This window comes from Embiotoca jacksoni, unplaced genomic scaffold (assembly GCF_022577435.1).
Source record: "Embiotoca jacksoni isolate LCO1_2020_lvr unplaced genomic scaffold, fEmbJac1.0.p SCAF_4, whole genome shotgun sequence".
Lineage (NCBI taxonomy): Eukaryota > Metazoa > Chordata > Actinopteri > Embiotocidae > Embiotoca > Embiotoca jacksoni.
In genome coordinates this window covers 17560583-17578371 of record NW_027185392.1, presented here as the reverse complement: position 1 = coordinate 17578371, position 17789 = coordinate 17560583, and the positions used below count along the sequence as shown (strand labels likewise).

The 17789-nt window shown below is 45.2% G+C and overlaps 1 protein-coding gene across 1 annotated transcript in view; it reads left to right on the top strand.

The window, feature by feature from the left end:
* grin2ab (glutamate receptor, ionotropic, N-methyl D-aspartate 2A, b) overlaps positions 1-17188 on the top strand; it is a 93796-nt gene extending 76608 nt beyond the window's left edge. The window contains exons 13-20 of the mRNA XM_069166625.1: positions 861-986; positions 2910-3139; positions 3945-4105; positions 7887-8074; positions 8875-9113; positions 10960-11140; positions 11501-12272; positions 12362-17188. Coding sequence (XP_069022726.1) covers positions 861-986; positions 2910-3139; positions 3945-4105; positions 7887-8074; positions 8875-9113; positions 10960-11140; positions 11501-12272; positions 12362-13364 — 2900 coding nt within the window. The 3' untranslated portion in view covers positions 13365-17188. The remainder of the gene's footprint in view (positions 1-860; positions 987-2909; positions 3140-3944; positions 4106-7886; positions 8075-8874; positions 9114-10959; positions 11141-11500; positions 12273-12361) is intronic.
* The last annotated feature ends 601 nt before the right edge of the window (positions 17189-17789 follow it).

Sequence of the window (17789 nt, the reverse complement as noted above, 5' to 3'; positions counted from 1 at the left end):
TAAGGGGTGAATGCTTTGTGTGCGTATTTATATGGAACTTATTGTATGATTGTGTGTGTGTGTGTGTGTGTGTGTGTGTGTGTGTGTGTGTGTGTGTGTGTGTGTGTGTGTGTGTGTGTGTGTGTTGAGCCTGGGCCAGGGTATCAGTGACGGTTCAGTATCTCTTGCACTCATATTAGAAGCACCTCAGCGCACAATCTCTCAGGGTTGGGTAACCCTGGCAGTTACATACTTACACATACAGTGACACATACACACACACACACACACACACACACACACACACACACACACACACACACACACACACACATATGTACAGTTGGTCTGGATTCAACGTCTGTGGCACTCATCTGAACTCCTGCCTGCTCCACACCAAACACATGCAGACTCACACACACAAATAGATCACACACACATGCCCACAGCAGGGCACACCAGATCACTCAGAGTTTGATTCTTCTCTCTCTCCCCCCTCTGTCTGTCTCCCCCTCTTTCTCTCTCCCCCTTTCCTCCGCCATCTCCCCCGCCCCAGGCCTCTCCCTCTCTCAGCTCTCATCCAAGGGAATAATGAGAAATATGGAAATGTGCTCCGTCAAACTCTCTGTGACTAACTCTCCCTCCTTCCCTCCCTCCCTCAGTCCGTCTGTCTGTCTCCCCTCACTCTGTCTTCTCTATCATCCCTTCCTCGCTTTATCTCCCCCTCGTCCCTTCTGTTTTTTAATTTCCTCGAGTCTGTCTACCGCTTTCCTTCTACGTCCGTCGTTTTTACTGCGTCTCCGATACAGTCTCTCTGTCTCATGTCCTCGATTTCTCTTTAACTCTGTCCCCCTTCTCTCTCTCTCTCTCTGTCCTCTCAGAGCCCTTCAGTGCATCGGTCTGGGTGATGATGTTTGTGATGCTGCTCATTGTCACAGCCATCGCCGTCTTCCTCTTCGAGTTTGTGAGTCCACTGGGCTTCAACCGCAACTTGGCCCAAGGCAAAGGTAGAGTTACACACACACACACACACACACACACACACACACACACACAATCAGAAATATCACACCGATCGTTTCTCCCGAGAGCACAAATCCAAGTTTCCCCTGAAGCAAAAGAAGTGACCTATTATTGCTGTGTTCATAGTTCAGACTTCAGTCCAGGAAATGTTAGAGAGCATTCATGTTTCTCCCAAAGCTATAGTTGCCAAAACTGTAATCAAAATCCAGAGCCTGGAGCTGCCCTGCTGGCTCTGAATTGTGTAAAAGTTGTATTCTCACAAAATTACATTTTAGAGTCATTTAACATTTAAATGAGCTCATGGGCAAAGCAGGAGCAGCATGGTTTTTTTTTCTTTGATTTCCCTCTCAGCACTTCTGAGCACGGTTCAATAAATCTGTACAATGTGTTTAGTCTACTGTTTTTTAATTTTACACACTGATGAAACAACAGTGCTCAACTATGTAAAGCTAGTTTAAAACGACTTTACACATAATCTCACCATTAAGGAGTTGAGTGTATCTGAGAACTGTTCCAATGAACTTATTAACTTTCTGGGAGAAAGTGGTTTGCTGCTGTCATTAGCATTTAAGTACTCAACACACAATTAACATTTGTTTTCAGCATTAATTCCCTTATCATTGAGGACCTAAAACAGAAGTGTGACATTTTGGGAAACATGTTTATTTGATACCTCTTTGATGTCTGTGCTGAACAGCCAGCTGCCTATTAGCTTAGCTCAGCATAAAGACTTGAAGTGGGGGAAACAACATGCCTGGCTCTGTCTAATGGTAAAAAAAAAAAAAAATTTAGTTCACAAAAACTGAATCAGCAAACGACACAATGTGGTGTTATGCCGCATAATCGGCTGGGCTAACCATTTTCCCCTGTTTGCACTCTTTATGCTAAGCTAAGCTAAGAAGTTAACAGCTTTCACTTCATATTCATGTAAACGAGCGATAAAATGACAGCAATAGGATTTTTTTTCTTCATCTACTTACCTCTCATCTCCAGCAAAACAGCAAATACATGTATCCGTTCCTTCGGTGGTTAGCTCATGGCTTTACTGCACATGCAAACATTTGCAAGTATAAAGATTTTCCGACCACAGCATCAAAAACATTACAGTGTGCAGTTTATGAGCGTTTTTTATTTCATCCTTGTGTTATGTTGAACATGCAGCTATCTGCAGGCACTTTAATCTTACAAGCAGTTTTGTAATTTTTGTTCTTTTTTTCTCTGCAATATGAGTCTATAAAACACTTTTAGATTGGTTGTTCTTGCAAATTCTAAATCTGATCAGTCTTACTGTATTTGTTTCTGGCTTTGATTTAATTTGGCCAAGAGAAGTTTTGGTCTTCACCCACTTATTATTCTCCCAACTGAAGCTATGGCCTGTTGTTCACAATGACAAAATGCGCGAGCTGTCGGCATAAATATAAATGAAATCCAATAATTGTGTCACATTATATTACAATGTCACCCCTCTGGTACTATTATATTAAATAGTCTTTCTCTTCCTCCATTTACAGATAATGTCCCCATTATACAGTACGAGTTACATTACAAAAACATCAAATACAAAAACTAATATGGCCTCAAACTGAATCATAAAACTCTCCGTTTAAATTTTTCCTTTGGATTTTTTTTTTTCGTAGTTGAAAATATTATAGCATATGTGGTGATTTGTGAAAATATAGAATATCTACGATAAAACCTTTCAGCATTTAATTAGTTGGTACTAAAGTGCGACTTTCAGGGAATAAAAAGTAGAATTTATTTTGTCTTGTACAAAAATCATCCTCACCAACAACTGAAAATGTAAATTTAAGGTTTCGTGAACTTTACCTCCCTCAGTTCTTCTAATCTGTTCTCACTTTGCCTTTTTTTTTTACTGCTCCCTCCACTCCCCTTCCTCACGCTGTCAGACCCACATGGTCCATCATTCACCATCGGTAAGGCCATATGGCTGCTGTGGGGTCTGGTGTTCAACAACTCTGTGCCTGTGCAGAACCCGAAGGGTACCACCAGCAAGTTCATCGTCTCAGTGTGGGCCTTCTTCGCTGTCATCTTCCTGGCCTCCTACACTGCCAACCTGGCTGCCTTCATGATTCAGGAAGAGTTTGTGGACCAAGTCACTGGACTGTCTGACAAGAAGGTGGGATCACACACATCCGGACACACACTCGCACACACAGAAGAAACTAAACACATTCACAGTCACAGTTGCTCTTGTAATGGATGCCAGCCCTGCGGCCAGACAGGACTCGCTGGGGAGCGCCCTCAGGCCTCAACAGTCCAAACCCTCTGGCCGTAGCTGTCACCGCACTAACACTGCCAGCACAGCAGACCTACAGGCACACACACACACACACACACACACACACACACACACACACACACACACACACACACACACACACACACACACACACACACACACACACACACAGGATGCATACATCAAAGACGTGTGTGTTTGTGTTTGGACTTGTGTGTGTGTGTGTGTGTGTGTGTGTGTGTGTGTGTGTGTGTGTGTGTGTGTGTGTGTGTGTGTGTGTGTGTGTGTGTGTGTGTGTGTGGTTTGCAGAGGCTGGTAGTGTCAGCAGAACCCCAGCCAGTCTTACGCTAGACTGGACACACAATGATGATGACTGATGAGTCCACTCCAGTGTCTCTCCCTCCTCTTTCCTCCTTGTCTCCTCTTGTCACTCTCCACTCTTCCTCCTCTCTCCTTCCCCTGTGTCTTTCCTTCTCTTTCACACTTTTGCTCCCACTCCCTCTTGGACTCTGCATCTTCCCCTCCCTTTCTTATGTTGTCTCTTCCTGCTGTCTCGCACTTCTACTTTGTCTTTAAGTTTCTATTTTTTTTTTACTTTTTTGTGTATTTATGTCCCGTCTGTTCATCACCCTCTTGTAAACTATACGTCTCTCATTTACTTTCTTTATTTTCCCCCCTGCAGTTCCAGAGTCCATACTCCTATTCCCCTCCATTCCGCTTCGGGACGGTTCCCAACGGCAGCACTGAGCGCAACATCAGGAAGAACTATCCAGACATGCATCAGTACATGACCAAATACCATCAGACCGGCGTCCAGGATGCACTGGTCACCCTCAAGACCGGGTACTGTAAACTTGTCGAGCCAGCTCACATCCCCTTGAGATTTATTGTACTTGAGGGGCGTAATTCTCTTTACAAACTGCATATATGCTTAAGAACATGTGAAAATGAATAGGAAAAGACAATGCATCACACAGGAACCCAACCTCATGTGGCCCAGCAGTAGCTTATGCTAAAATGCTGCAGTAACTGTGCTGAGTGTTTCTGTCTCTGACAGTAAAATGCAGACGCTGTCTGCAAGGACTCATTATGGAGTCTTGTTGCTGCTGCAGAGGGAGCTGCCAAAACAAGGGGAGTGTAATTTGTTCTGGAGTTTGCTACCTTCAGTTCTTCTTCCTAAACACACACTAATAGAAGGACGGCTGCGGTGCTTTTATTTGTTCATTAGTTTTGTGGGCTTTGATCTTTATGGTATTTTCTCCAAACATAATTTCACTTGTTGCTTTTCCCTTTCTGCAGTAATTACTTTATTGATACAGCATAACAAATAGATAGGCTTTGTTTCTAACATCTCATATATTAGGCTTTGTTTATACAACTGTATAATTAGTGTTTTTAGCCGAATCATCAGTATTTAGCTGAATTCTTTGGCACAAAATTGGTTGTTTTGACAGAAGAAAATGTAAACACTCTGGAGTTTGAGGCAATTTTCAGTCCAATCAGGAAATATTCTTTGACACAAGTTACATGCTTATTGAATATTAGTACAACAAAATTCAAAGTTTTGCAACAACATGGAGCCCATGTATTTGTTTACTGTGTGCTTATCTTATATTTATGCATACATATGTAATGTGGAGGGCCACAGGGTCTATTCATTCCATCATATAAAACCATTTCCCTTATAATGAAGTTAAAAACAGGGTTTTCCTGTTATGTAGGAGGGTCGTAGCGGCTCTGTGCTACATTGTGTTTTCTTAACCATTCATCAGACTTATTTTTTCGCTGAGCTCACATGTATTCAGCCCACATCGTGACATTTCCGTGTCAGATACAAATTGTGGCTCCTTAGTTTGAATGCGGCCTGTCGTGACAGAATAATGACAAAAACCTGCGAGTAAAGAAGTAGAGCTACGCGTGAACAAAGGCATCTCGTGCGTGAATATTTACTGCGCTAGCATGAATACGGGAGAGTAATTTCCGTCGCTGCCCGAGTCCAAATCTGGTTTGCATGAAATATATCAGCTCCAAGAAAACTGTGCGATGGGAGTAATCCTAAAAGCCTGTTTGTGAATGTAAAAAACAGTATTTCTGTCACAACACTATACCTACATTAGGTTTCAGCGTGGAAGCCTGCTGCGTCAAATTTTATCTCGTTCTGCTTTACCATCAGGTGAATACAAGCTACAGACATTTTCTTTCATAATCATTTTTATTTGAAATGTTTGTTTGTTTGTTTGTTTTTTAAGAAATGGCATTGTAATGAGCAATTTAAAAACTTGGGATCATAGGATCAATTTGCATCCTTAATTTTGGGTGTCCTGTGTATTTTAATGGACAAGCTCTGGTATTTCTGTCTTGACACCTTTTAAAATGTAATTTTATGGCCCCAATGTTACAGTTTGTGGCCTGTTCAAAGTATGAGCTGTGAGATGTCACAGAATTATTTATCCTTCTCAGATTTCATGTACAGAAAACATTTTTACAGGCCTGAAGAGGTAAAAGTATTTCAAGATTTCACAAGAAAATAAACAAAGGATTATAGAAAAGGCAGAAAAAATATAAATGACTGTCTACGTCTTTCAAAATCTGTAGTGAAGCACATCAAAAGCTGTCTGATTAACCTTTATGGTCTGTTTATTCAGCTAAAGAAGAAAAGCATAAAAACAACAAGCTGTGGTTGTGGTGGTGTGTTAAGTTTTTCATCTCCAGCTTTTAATGAAACAGACATCCAAGTGGTGTCATTCACCTCATTAAACTCATAGCAAGGAAATAAACAAGTGTGATTCCCAAAATGTTGAACTAGTCCTTCAAACTAAGCTGTTGTTCCACAACAAGGTGTAAAAATGACAGTTGTGTGGGACATTTTCTCGGCCTGCTGCAGTGACTTCCTGGATTCTCTGCTGGTTGCGGCGACAACAAGTGTTTCTCAATCTCAAGGGTTGATAGGCCTTGATAGGCTGCTGTGTCATCAAATCCTCTGAAGCACTCTTCTAATATCTGGGATCCTTCAAAATTCTCTCAAGGACACAGTGCTTGGTTCAGAGAGGTTTCGAGGATGTATCAGGTGTATCATCCTTAAAACCCCTACAATCTTGCGCTCACGTTCAAGGGGGGAGCCTTTTCAGTGACGCACACTTGTGCTGTGTCTTAATTCACGCTTCTGTTAGTACACGGACATGTTCGTATACTCGGGGCCTGACTTACTAAGAGCTCAAATAACGGGTACTAAATTGCATGTTTATTCCATCAAGTTGGCACATTTATATTGCATATAATTGTATCATTGATATCAGGTCCAAATGGTTCTATTCAAATGTTTCAATGGACCGTTTGGATGGAAAACAGAATGACCGCAAAAAGAAAAAGAAATTTGATCCCATTGAATCAAAGGTGCTAGTGGAGGAGGCCAATAAGCACATTGCTGAGCTACAGCAAATAGATATAAATATAACAAGAAGAAATGTTATATGGGAGATTATCAGCAAGAAAGTCAATGCCGTGGGAAAAACAAAAAGATCAAAAGATGAAATTTAGAGAGGATGGCAAGCTATTAGGCGAAAAATAAAAGATAAATTGGCTTGATAATAAAACGTCGGCAAATACGACAGAAGGGCCGGTGGAAGAGATGCCTGAGCAGCAGGTTCAGCTCTTCCTGTGATCAGCAGGTAACTTGGTTTCATTCAGTGGGAACATTATGTTTGCCTATCTTGTGATTTCTCTGGGACATGGCATTCAGGACCTGTGACAGCGCACCTGAAAAACGGGACTGGGTGGGATACCTCCGTGGCGATACGCTGGAATGACCCAGAGGCAAGGAAATGGGGAGTTGCGAGAGTTGCTGGTTTTGTGTGGCTCCTCCTTGTTGTTCGTCATTATTCAGTTCATTCGATAACTCAAAAGTGTCTTCACTGGACAGACGATGTGTCTGAATTATTTTTGTCTCTGACATCGCAAACATGTTTTGAGAAACGCGTTCTCTACGTATTCCTTGGTTTCTCTGCGTCTCCTTCTCACTACAATAAGAGCAGCCGTCTCTCCTGATGTACATCTGATTAACACGTTCCTTTCTTTCACTAAGAAAGAAACACTTTGGAGTGGATGTGTACAACTTGTATTTTTTTATGTGCAGCTTTCTGCAACAACTGTAGTTTGAAAACAGGTTTGTGGTTTTTCCTTTTACGCTACGTAGACATGATGGCGACTGTTGAGAGTGAAAACTGTCCATCGTTTCATACTCTGTTTGTGGACTGTTTTGACTCCATCATCCAGGTACTTATAGTGCAATGTTTCCATACCTGTCGGTCTGAACGCTTTTATTCACTCAAAATAGCAAGTATTAGTTAATACTTAATTAGAGACGCAGCCCTACCATATAAGGACTCTATAACACCGCAGTAGTTAGCGATAATGCTCCACCTGGCTGCAATTCATCATTTAAAACTAGCTAACAACTAAACTGTTCTATTATATGTTGTCCGGGTTCTGGGAAGCAGTCTTGCCAAGGACACATCCTTGAGTTTGAGAAACACCCAAGACTTCAGGAAGTTGGTTTTAGTTTCATATCGAAAAACCGACATCTGCAAGACAGACATGTTGACCTATTCTGTTACTTTTCTTACAGAAAGCTGGATGCTTTCATCTACGATGCCGCGGTGTTGAACTACATGGCGGGAAGGGACGATGGCTGTAAGCTGGTGACCATCGGCAGCGGCTACATCTTCGCCACCACGGGTTACGGCATTGCCCTGCAGAAAGGATCCTACTGGAAACGCCATGTCGATCTGGCCATACTGGGCATCATCGGAGACGGTGAGGCGTCCCGCACCATCTCAGTCACACTGCAGTGAAAATGTGAAGTTTCTAAGTTGTTGCAGGGTTTTAATATGAGAACAGTTGTGCCATTGCTCAGCTATCCCTCCCCCAACACCCCCTCTCTCCCCCTTTCCACTGTCAGAAAGCTATCAGGGGCTAGTCTTAACACACCATTTCATCATCATTACTCTGTGTGTGTGTGTGTGTGTGTGTGTGTGTGTGTGTGTGTGTGTGTGTGTGTGTGTGTGTGTGTGTGCCCACCGTGTCCTGTTATGTTTACTCCTCCAGATTGTTCTGTATAATAAGCTGTGAGATGGTGGGAATGGAAGAAAGAGAATGAGCCAGACACAAATCAAACCGATGAAACCACTAAAGCGCTTCGCTTCACATCCAGGCCTTTTTCATTCAGGGCAAACACCCCTCATGCGCAAGCACACACGGACTCCAACACACAAGCCCACTGAGTCAGATAATAATTCCTCCCATCTTTCCTTATCAGTCCTTCACTATCAATTCTTCCCCCTCCTCCTACAACCGCTTTTTTTCACTCCACCTCCTGTCTCCTTTCCATTACGATCTATTTACCACTTCACCTCTCGCCCCTCCTCCCTTCTCCTCTCCATCTTCCCTCATAATGATACACTCTTTTTCTCACCACACATCTCACTCACCATCTGCCGCCCATCCCATCCTTTCTCTCTTTCTCTCTATGTCTCTCTCTCTGTGCTCTCCTTCATTCGTCACACCCTTATTTTCCTGCCATCATCTGAAAACCTTCACTTTCCTGATTCCAACAGGTGAGATGGAGGAGTTGGAGGCCCAGTGGCTGACTGGGATCTGCCACAATGAGAAGAACGAGGTGATGTCCAGCCAGCTCGACGTAGACAACATGGCGGGGGTCTTCTACATGCTGGCCACGGCCATGGGCCTCTCCATCCTCACCTTCATCTCAGAGCACCTTTTCTACTGGAGGCTGAGATACTGCTTCACCGGCGTCTGCACTGGAAGGCCGGGTCTGCTCTTTACTATCAGCAGGGTGAGCAAAAAGAAACACATCTCATAAAAACGTCATCACTGCAGGAAGTTTGGTCAGGAAGTGCGCCCAGTTTTGGTTCCTGGGTAACAGTTTTCGCCTCCCTTGCATCTCATTTAGTACTTTAGGATGTTTCGAGTTTGCAATGTTGATCACCACTTACTCATCAAACAAAGTCCTCCAGAGTGCAACCGCTGATGTTCAGCATTGATCCAGACTGTAAAAAAGCGCTGGTTGTTGCAATATCAATATGAGGGGCCGCGGATGGGAATTTCTTGTAATGTTATTGATGTTTAGCAGAACAGCCGACACACACCACTCTAAAAGAGCATGAGATAGAGGCAGAGTGGGCTAAATACAGAGAATCAGCAAGAGGAGCAAACAGAACTGAATTTACAAATTGTTTCAATGTGGTTAAATGCCCAGAAGAAGAAAATAGACAGAAAAAAACAACTCAGCACATTATTGCGACTTTGAAGACAGGCGTCAAGCCTTTGTGGGGTTTAACAACATCAATTCAAACATCACAGTAAATTACAAAACTTCTCTGTTATTGTCTTGTTGGGCAAACATTTCATCTCAAACGAAGGAGTCAAATTTGAATCCATTATCTGTCTAATTTGCCTAATCTTCATGGTTCTTCGAATGCAGAGGAAATGCAAAACCGCACACGCTAATGGGACTTTTAGTTGGTTGAACGGCTGATGAGTCTAAAATTCACATGATTGTTTCTGAAAATGTACAGGAATGTGTATGTGTGTGATGCATATGTCTGAAAAAACACAACTGTGACTTGAGATACAGAAGGAATCTTTGTATGTATGTGTGTGTGATAAAAGAGGAAAAGGGGGATGGTGTAATTACCGAGGCAAGCTGGGGCAGAGAGGAATTTACTGCTGTACATATGGACGGCAGGATAATGGACTCAAACAGCTAAGAGGATGAGAACGTGGACACACACTCATATACATACACATGAGGCTCTCTCTTCCTCTGTCTCACACACACACACACACACACAAAAGTAGGTCTTACAAAGTTAAAAATGGTCCCAAATATTTGCTTGTGGAGCTAGGTGAGCCACAGACTTGACCACACACACATGCAGACAAATAGACAGATGCACACACACAAACCTAAATATACACACACAACACACAAATGGGCTCAACCAGACAGACCACTATTTCATTATTCATATGTCATGTCTCTGTTAGGCAGGGCTTTTATTCCAGACGAGCAGCATTTCACACATTAAGTGTTTTACTAAAAGAGTGCGATGTGTGTGTGTGTGTGTGTGTGTGTGTGTGTGTGTGCGTGCGTGTGTGTCGGTCGGTCGGTCGGTCTTTCGGCGAGCGCATGCCGTAAGAGCCGCGATATTGGAGGTTAAGTGGCTCTAGGAAGAACATCTCGTTGCACTCAGAGGCCCCCCTCCGGTGACATCATCACCTAAATAAAATTTTCCGGGCGCCTCCGAAAGCAGTTTATCTAAAAAAGTGGCGATTATCTCTTCTAGCCACATGACAAAACAGAATGAGGTTAGGAAACGCAGCTGAGCTAGGATACAGAGGTCTCTGCTAATTTACCTCCCAAGGAAATTAGGCTCATGCATGTCTGAACTTTTTTTGTGAAGTCACTGGGCTGCGAATTACACTTGCTCTACTATTTTCTCCCTGATCTCCCTCCTCCTTCCCTCTCATTTCCTTTCATCTCTTTCTTGCAATTTCCTCTCCTCTCCTCTCCTCTCCTCTCCTCTCCTCTCCTCTCCTCTCCTCTCCTCTCCTCTCCTCTCCTCCACCTCCCGTCGTCCTCCTCCTCATCCTCCTCCTCCTCCTCCTTCTCCTCTCAGGGTATATGGAGCTGCATCCATGGCGTCCACATAGATATGAAGAAGAAGGCCCCAGAGTTGGACTTCAGTCCTCAGGCCAACATGTTGCACCTGCTCAAGTCTGCCAAGTCGATGGCATTGTCCTCCCCCAAACGCAATACTGTCCTCTTGCAGCCGAACATCCTCGACATGATGGGGAAAGGTACTTTGAATACTTTTATATAGAGTCCAGCATACAATCTGTATTTTCAGTAGCCATTAAATCAAAATTTATCAATTCTACTTGCCCAGATCGGGTAATAGAATAGTTCACACATACTTAGTTTTCCCTGCCTTTTCTATATAGTCTGTGTATTCCTTAGTAAAGGTGACTCCCTTCACCTTGTTATAGTCCCCAGGCTGTAATGGGATTGACTGTCATGTATAGAATATGGAAACGCATTAAAAGGTACACACTATGTGCCAGGACAGCAGATAATGTATCAGCTAACTGGCTGAGCATCCATCCAAACATCCATCTATTGTATCTGCTGTCTGAGGTGCATCTTTCCTTGTCTCCTAGGTAACTCACTGCAAAGTCTGCCTCAGAAGGGTCCTGGTCTCTATAGCAACGCTGCGGGTCCGCAGGGTTTCATGTCATTGTCCGGACGACACAAAAACCTCCTAAATAATGCTGCGCCATTTCCCGTGCAACAAAAAGTCCCCGCTCACCAGACCAGCCCCAACAAGCCCCAGCTGTCAATCACCAACGACAACGGAAAGACCCGCCTCCCCGGGCCGGCCTGCACTGCATCAAAGCCTCGAGCCCTGTGGAAGAAAAGTGTGGAGACGCTGAAGACTCAGCCGACTGTCACTTCTCCAGGCCAGAGCCCCGCCCCGGCGTCTGGGTCCGGCCCTCCGACAATGAAGAGCCAGCGCTACATGCCTGAAGAGCCGCCACACTCTGACATGTCGGAGTGCTCCAGTCGGCCGGCATCACACAAAGATTCTGACTCCATGGCGGCGAGGGGCGGATTTAAACCCATCAATCAGCTGAGGAAGAGGGGTGGGGCTGGGGGAGGCAGCGGAGCATCCAAGATCTACTCCATTGACTCAGACCAGGCCAGTCTCCACTCTGCTCCCCCGTACCAGCGAGACAGCCAGGGGGGAGGCGATGACCTCAGTTACCCCCCTGACCTGTTTCCACCTGAAAGCCCATACTCACACACACTCTCCCACCAAGTGGACGCACCCATTCTGCAGCTGAGCGCCAGCCTTCTTCACCACAGTCACAGCGCTGAAGCCGACCTGCACTCCCTGAAGGACAAGAAATACAGCACCTACACGCACAGCGGGTATTCAGCATTAAACACAAATAAAAGCCTGCGTTAAGTGCTTGTATTGTCTCTTTGTGTATAATCAGTGTCGTCCTCTTTTCTTCCAGTGTGAAGGAGAAGGCTGGAGGTTCATTCGAAGCTCCAGGTGCAGCTTCGGGTACACAAACCGCCAGGCCCGGCCACTGCCGCTCCTGCCTGACTAAACTGAGCGGTTATTCCGGCCTCTACACTGTTCGCTCACCACAAGCTCGCTGTGATGCCTGCGCCCACCTGGGAAACCTGTATGACATCAGCGAAGACCACCTGCACTCACACTACTCCCACGCACACACTCACCCACACAGCGGGGACATGTTTACACACTACCTTCCCCAGAGCGAGCTGGGCCTGGTGGGCGAAGGGGACGGGCTCGTCAGCCACTTCGAGCCCTCCCCTTCCTCCCCTTCTCCTCTGCCCACTCCCTCGCCGGTACAGCACCTCCAGCTGAGTCGCCAGCACTCCTACGAGAACATGCTTCCGGACGGCATTCCCGAGCGGCAGTCGCAGGCCCACCCCCACCTGCGGGGACTGAGCCTGCCCGACAGAGATAGGGATAGGGAGCTGACCCTGGATGAGGGGGCCTACGCCAACGTTCTCACAATGCGCTCTGACCGTCCGTTCAGCAGCCGCAGCCCGCCTTCTCCGTCGCCCTCCCACCACCACAGCCTGGACGCCCCAATGCCTCTGCCTCGGCGCTCAAAGAGTCTCCTGCCCGACCGCCCCTCTCACAACCCTTTCCTCCAGTCCGCCCCTGGCACAACACAACGAGATCCCGCCTCCCAGGCTGTCACACGCATGCCACAGAGAAGTTCTGCCCACGAGCTCTATAAGCAGCGAATGCCGCTGTCGCTTACCCTCGGTAACCACGGCAGCCATTCCATCAACCAGCACGGCGGCCATGTCGACCAACAGGTGTTCTACCCTCAGCAGGAGCCTCCTGTGGTGGCCTACATGGTCCCACCCGCTGCCTCTCAACCAATGAGCTATGTGACAGCACCACGAGCCTCGAGCGCAGGCGGCAACCGACCCCGGCTCTACCGCCGCATGCCCAGCATCGAGTCTGACGTCTGAGAGTCACACACGACACACTTACTCTCACCGAAAACACACCAACACGCACGCATGCAAGAAAGAGGTGTGTGTGACCGGACCAGGCAGCTCCGATTCTAAGCACATACACAGAAACACACACACACAGACACACACACACACACACACACATACACACATACACGGGTGAAAGACTTGGAAGGTCTGCTCGGGACTAAAAGGTTAACAGTGATGCTGAGTAAATATATCATTGTTTTCTTTATCACACCCTCTATAGGGCAGGGATGTGGCCACGGGGACACCTGGAGGCACAAAACGAGATGAAGAGTGTGTGAATGTTAGTGTGTACTAGCCTCAAGCTGTGGGCTACGAGGCACGAACTGACAAATACGTCTGACAAGACAGATCGAAATCCTGGCGGAGTAAGAGGGACACTGTACGTGGGGGCTAAAAACGCCAACAGTGTGACGTGACGGGAGATTCGATGGAGTGTTTGGAAGACGAGCCAACCTGTCCCGCCCTCTCACCAGCCTCTTGGAGATAAAGGGGACACAGAAAACCCCTTTCTTTCTGAGATCACACACACACACACACACACATTTCTCCTAAACACACCCGCCCCTCTCCAGGACTCTCCTGTTGCACTATGATTTCTACAGTCAACCCGTATGTTGTCTGAGTCTCCAAACTGCACTGCCAGCATGGCTTAAAGAGTAGTAAACTACACTATAGTACTCCTTGACTTGAATGGAAATTACTATCTATGTAATAGACTAGACTGGGAGGCGAGCAGCTGGTCAGGAGACAGGTCTGAGAAGTGTGTCAGGTCCTGCCAGCAGATGTATAAACACTGGAACACACACACACACACACACACACACACACACACACACACACACACACGCTGTGTCCGTTGTTAAGGGGATGTAGAAGAAGAAAAAAAAAAACACAGACTGTTTGTTATTGTTGATGTCAGCGAATTGAACATTCCAAAAAACTAAAAGTGGACCAAACGCCGGCCACCCGTCGAAGCCTCTCAGGATGAGGGTGTGTGTTCGAGTGTTTATAGATCTACAGACGTACGGTAGAGCATCCTCGCTTCCTTCTCTTAGCTAGCCTTCAGGTCATACTGCATGCTTCCTACTGCCCTGTGTTCCAGTTAAACTCCTATACAGGGTCATATATGCACACACACACACACACACACACACACAATCACACACACACACACACACACACACACATATGACACACACACATACGCACATACGCAGTAGTCTAGGATACTAGTTTAGGGTGGGTGTGTGTCGAGGCTATGACATAGCTTCTCTTTGTGCACTTTGTAGATTTTATACCCTGCCACCTACACAGACGTTTGACCAAAAACACTTTTGTACTGAAAAATATGAATATTCTCGATCATTCGCTGGATAGATGTTTTCTTTTTTCTCTTATTTCTCTTTGACATTGGGTTTTAGGGCACTGTCAGGGGCACAGCTCTGTCAGTCTCCATTGTGAGGTCAGACGTTTTTACAGTGTTAGATAATGGGTACAGCATCATACATACAGTATACACAACACCAACTCTTTAGCCCTCTTTTTATTTACCTTCTACTGTGCTCATCCCTCATCTCGAGCCTCCTCCTCCTCCTCCCCTCGTCAGGTTTCGTTTCCTCTCTCGATTCGTCTTTTTTTTTTTGCTCTTTCCCTGCTTCTTTTTCTATAGACTGGACTGAGTGTCAGAAGAATAAAGTTCAGCTGTGGTGTTTCGAAACTCAACATATCGCTGGAAATCACTTTATATCAGTAGTAGTGAGAACTCATCCGATTCAACACCGGCTCTCGTAGGTTACGGTACTTTTTTTTTTCTTTTCTATAAACTTTCTATGGTGAAGCAAAAGAACCGGCGGCCCGTTTTTTTTTTTTTTTTTTTTTTTTTTTTTTTTTATGTTTCCGTCGTTAATAAAGAGGCTGAGTGCATCGCTGCTGCAGATTTACTCATCAGATGAATACTCCTGGACGCACGTCAGAGTAGCTGGTACTTGTGTGGCTCTCTGTTGGCGAGAACACAGCGCTGTGTTTCAGCCCGAGAGAGAGAGAGAGAGTCACATGGCAACGCTGAGAGTTTGCAAAGTGACTCGTTACAGAGGCAACACATACACACACGCACACACTCGACAAGCTGGCAATGTGTGTATGAGTGTTCTAGAAATCCATAATCTACTCAGTAAGGGCATTGATTTTTCAGCACGAGGATTTTAATGGAAAAAGGACTTGATATCCCATTCGCTGAGCATCTGTCTCTATTCTTTCTATTCTCTATTCTCATACACACAGACACACACACGCACACACATATATCTATCTATCTTGGCTGTGAAGAATGCAAGACCGTTAGAAACTAAAAAAAAAAAAAAAAAAAAAAAAAAAAAAAACGCACCTCTGAATGGTGACCGCTGCCCCTCTTTTGCGTAATCTTAACAGGTTTGGTGTGTGAGTTATATGCACAATATCAGGTTGCAATATTATACTTCTGTACAGAGAACTCTTTGTTTTAAATGTTAGAAACTGATTTCATTTGTTTGATTTGAATGGTATTAAGTGTTGAATTCATTTCAATAACGACGTGGCTTTTTATTCTGCTTCTTTAGAAAAAACAAAAGACTGGCATGTTTTAGATTCTTGTGATTTTCTTTTCTTTTATTTGATTTTTTTTATTTAGATTTTATTTTTTCCTTCGGGTGTGTTGTTGGTTGGGACCTCACTGTACAGTCGTCACCGCTGGGTTGAGTTAACGATCTCAGTCAGCTAACCAGTTAACTATCTGCAGGTAGCTGGGACTCTCAGCTGAATCACACTCAATGAATAATGATAGTCCAGGATGTGTGGTTAATACAAAAAACCCCTCCCACCCACATAGTTCTCTTCCACTACGAGTCTGTGCTGTTTCACCTCTGAGTGTGAGCGAGTGTGTGTGTGTGTGTGTGTGTGTGTGTGTGTGTGTGTGTGTGTGTGTGTGTGTGTGTGTGTTTTACACTGTGCAGGCATTTATATAAGACAGAGGATATGTGTATTTAGAGGTTGCTTGTGGTTTGTGTGTGTGTGTGTGTGTGTGTGTGTGTGTGTGTGTGTGTGCGCGCGCTTTTCTGTACTCTCTTCCCTGCGTCCCACACAACATTTTGACCTGGCTCTTACTCATATAACACAAATACAGTTACACACACACACACACACACACACACACACACACACACACACACACACACACACACACAAACGCACACACATGTTGCGTCTGTACTGTTGTGGTTAGGAGAGCATGTAGACTGAGTTTTGTATGTCCACCATCACAGAGATTTTTACACCGACTTTTTTGGTTTTACTTGATTTTTTAACTTGCATGACGTGCTCGTGTTTCTGGTGGTACCTATTTTGCTGCAACACTTAAGTTCTCCCTGAGTTGGACCTGTACCGGGCTACATGCACCAACATGTTACACCCTCCACCCTCACAGTGTACCGCGTCCTGGACGATTACACTTCCTGGCTCCAGGCCTGTGATGTCAGCACCCAGCTGGCTCCCGCACAACGCCAGCCCCCCCCCCCCGTCAAGGACACATCTTAGTTTGGCCCAGGTGATCACACACACACATATACACATACATTCATATACACAGTACTGGGTGGAGGGAGTGTGTTGGTGTGTAGTCCTGTGGGTCTCCCTGCTGTGTATCTCACTTGTGTATAAGTTCAGGGGTTTCTAAGCTACTAGTTGTGTTGTAAATAATACCTTGTCACTGAGTACCTCTGTACAATCTGTAAATAAGTAAAGGTTACATTTTTCTACTTGTCTGGACCTTGTTGATTATCTATCTATCCATCCATCCATCTATCCATCCATCTATCCATCCATCCATCCATCCATCCATCCATCCATCTCCTAATTTCCCTAAGTGGGGGAGGAGTGAGGAGTGTATCTGACTGAGAACCAGAGGACTCTATGTCGGCCTACTTATACCAGAAATCTGACTGCAACCCACGTATGTTGATCAAACTAGAAACGGCTCCAAACATTTCTCCCTCTGAGGCCTGATGTATCATTAATGATGTATTCATTTCAGTAAGGACCACCACAGCGCTGATCGGAACAAGTGAGTGAGCTAATGACACCACCACGACTTGTGGAAAAAATGTATTGCCTTTTTATTTCATGAGAGAAGTTGATGCTTTTTGAATGCGAGTCTATTGGAGCCAGAGGGTTTTTTGAGCCAGCCCCATCAGCCCTCAGAGGTGCTGCACTTTGTGGCACTTCCTCATTGGCTCCACCTTTCAGACTATGTGAAAGCCCCACAGGCAAATCAACAGGATTGGTTCCTTCTGTTTGTGATGTATGAAAACCTGACTGTCTGAATCCGAGTGTTCAGTATGACGCTAAACAGAAATGCTC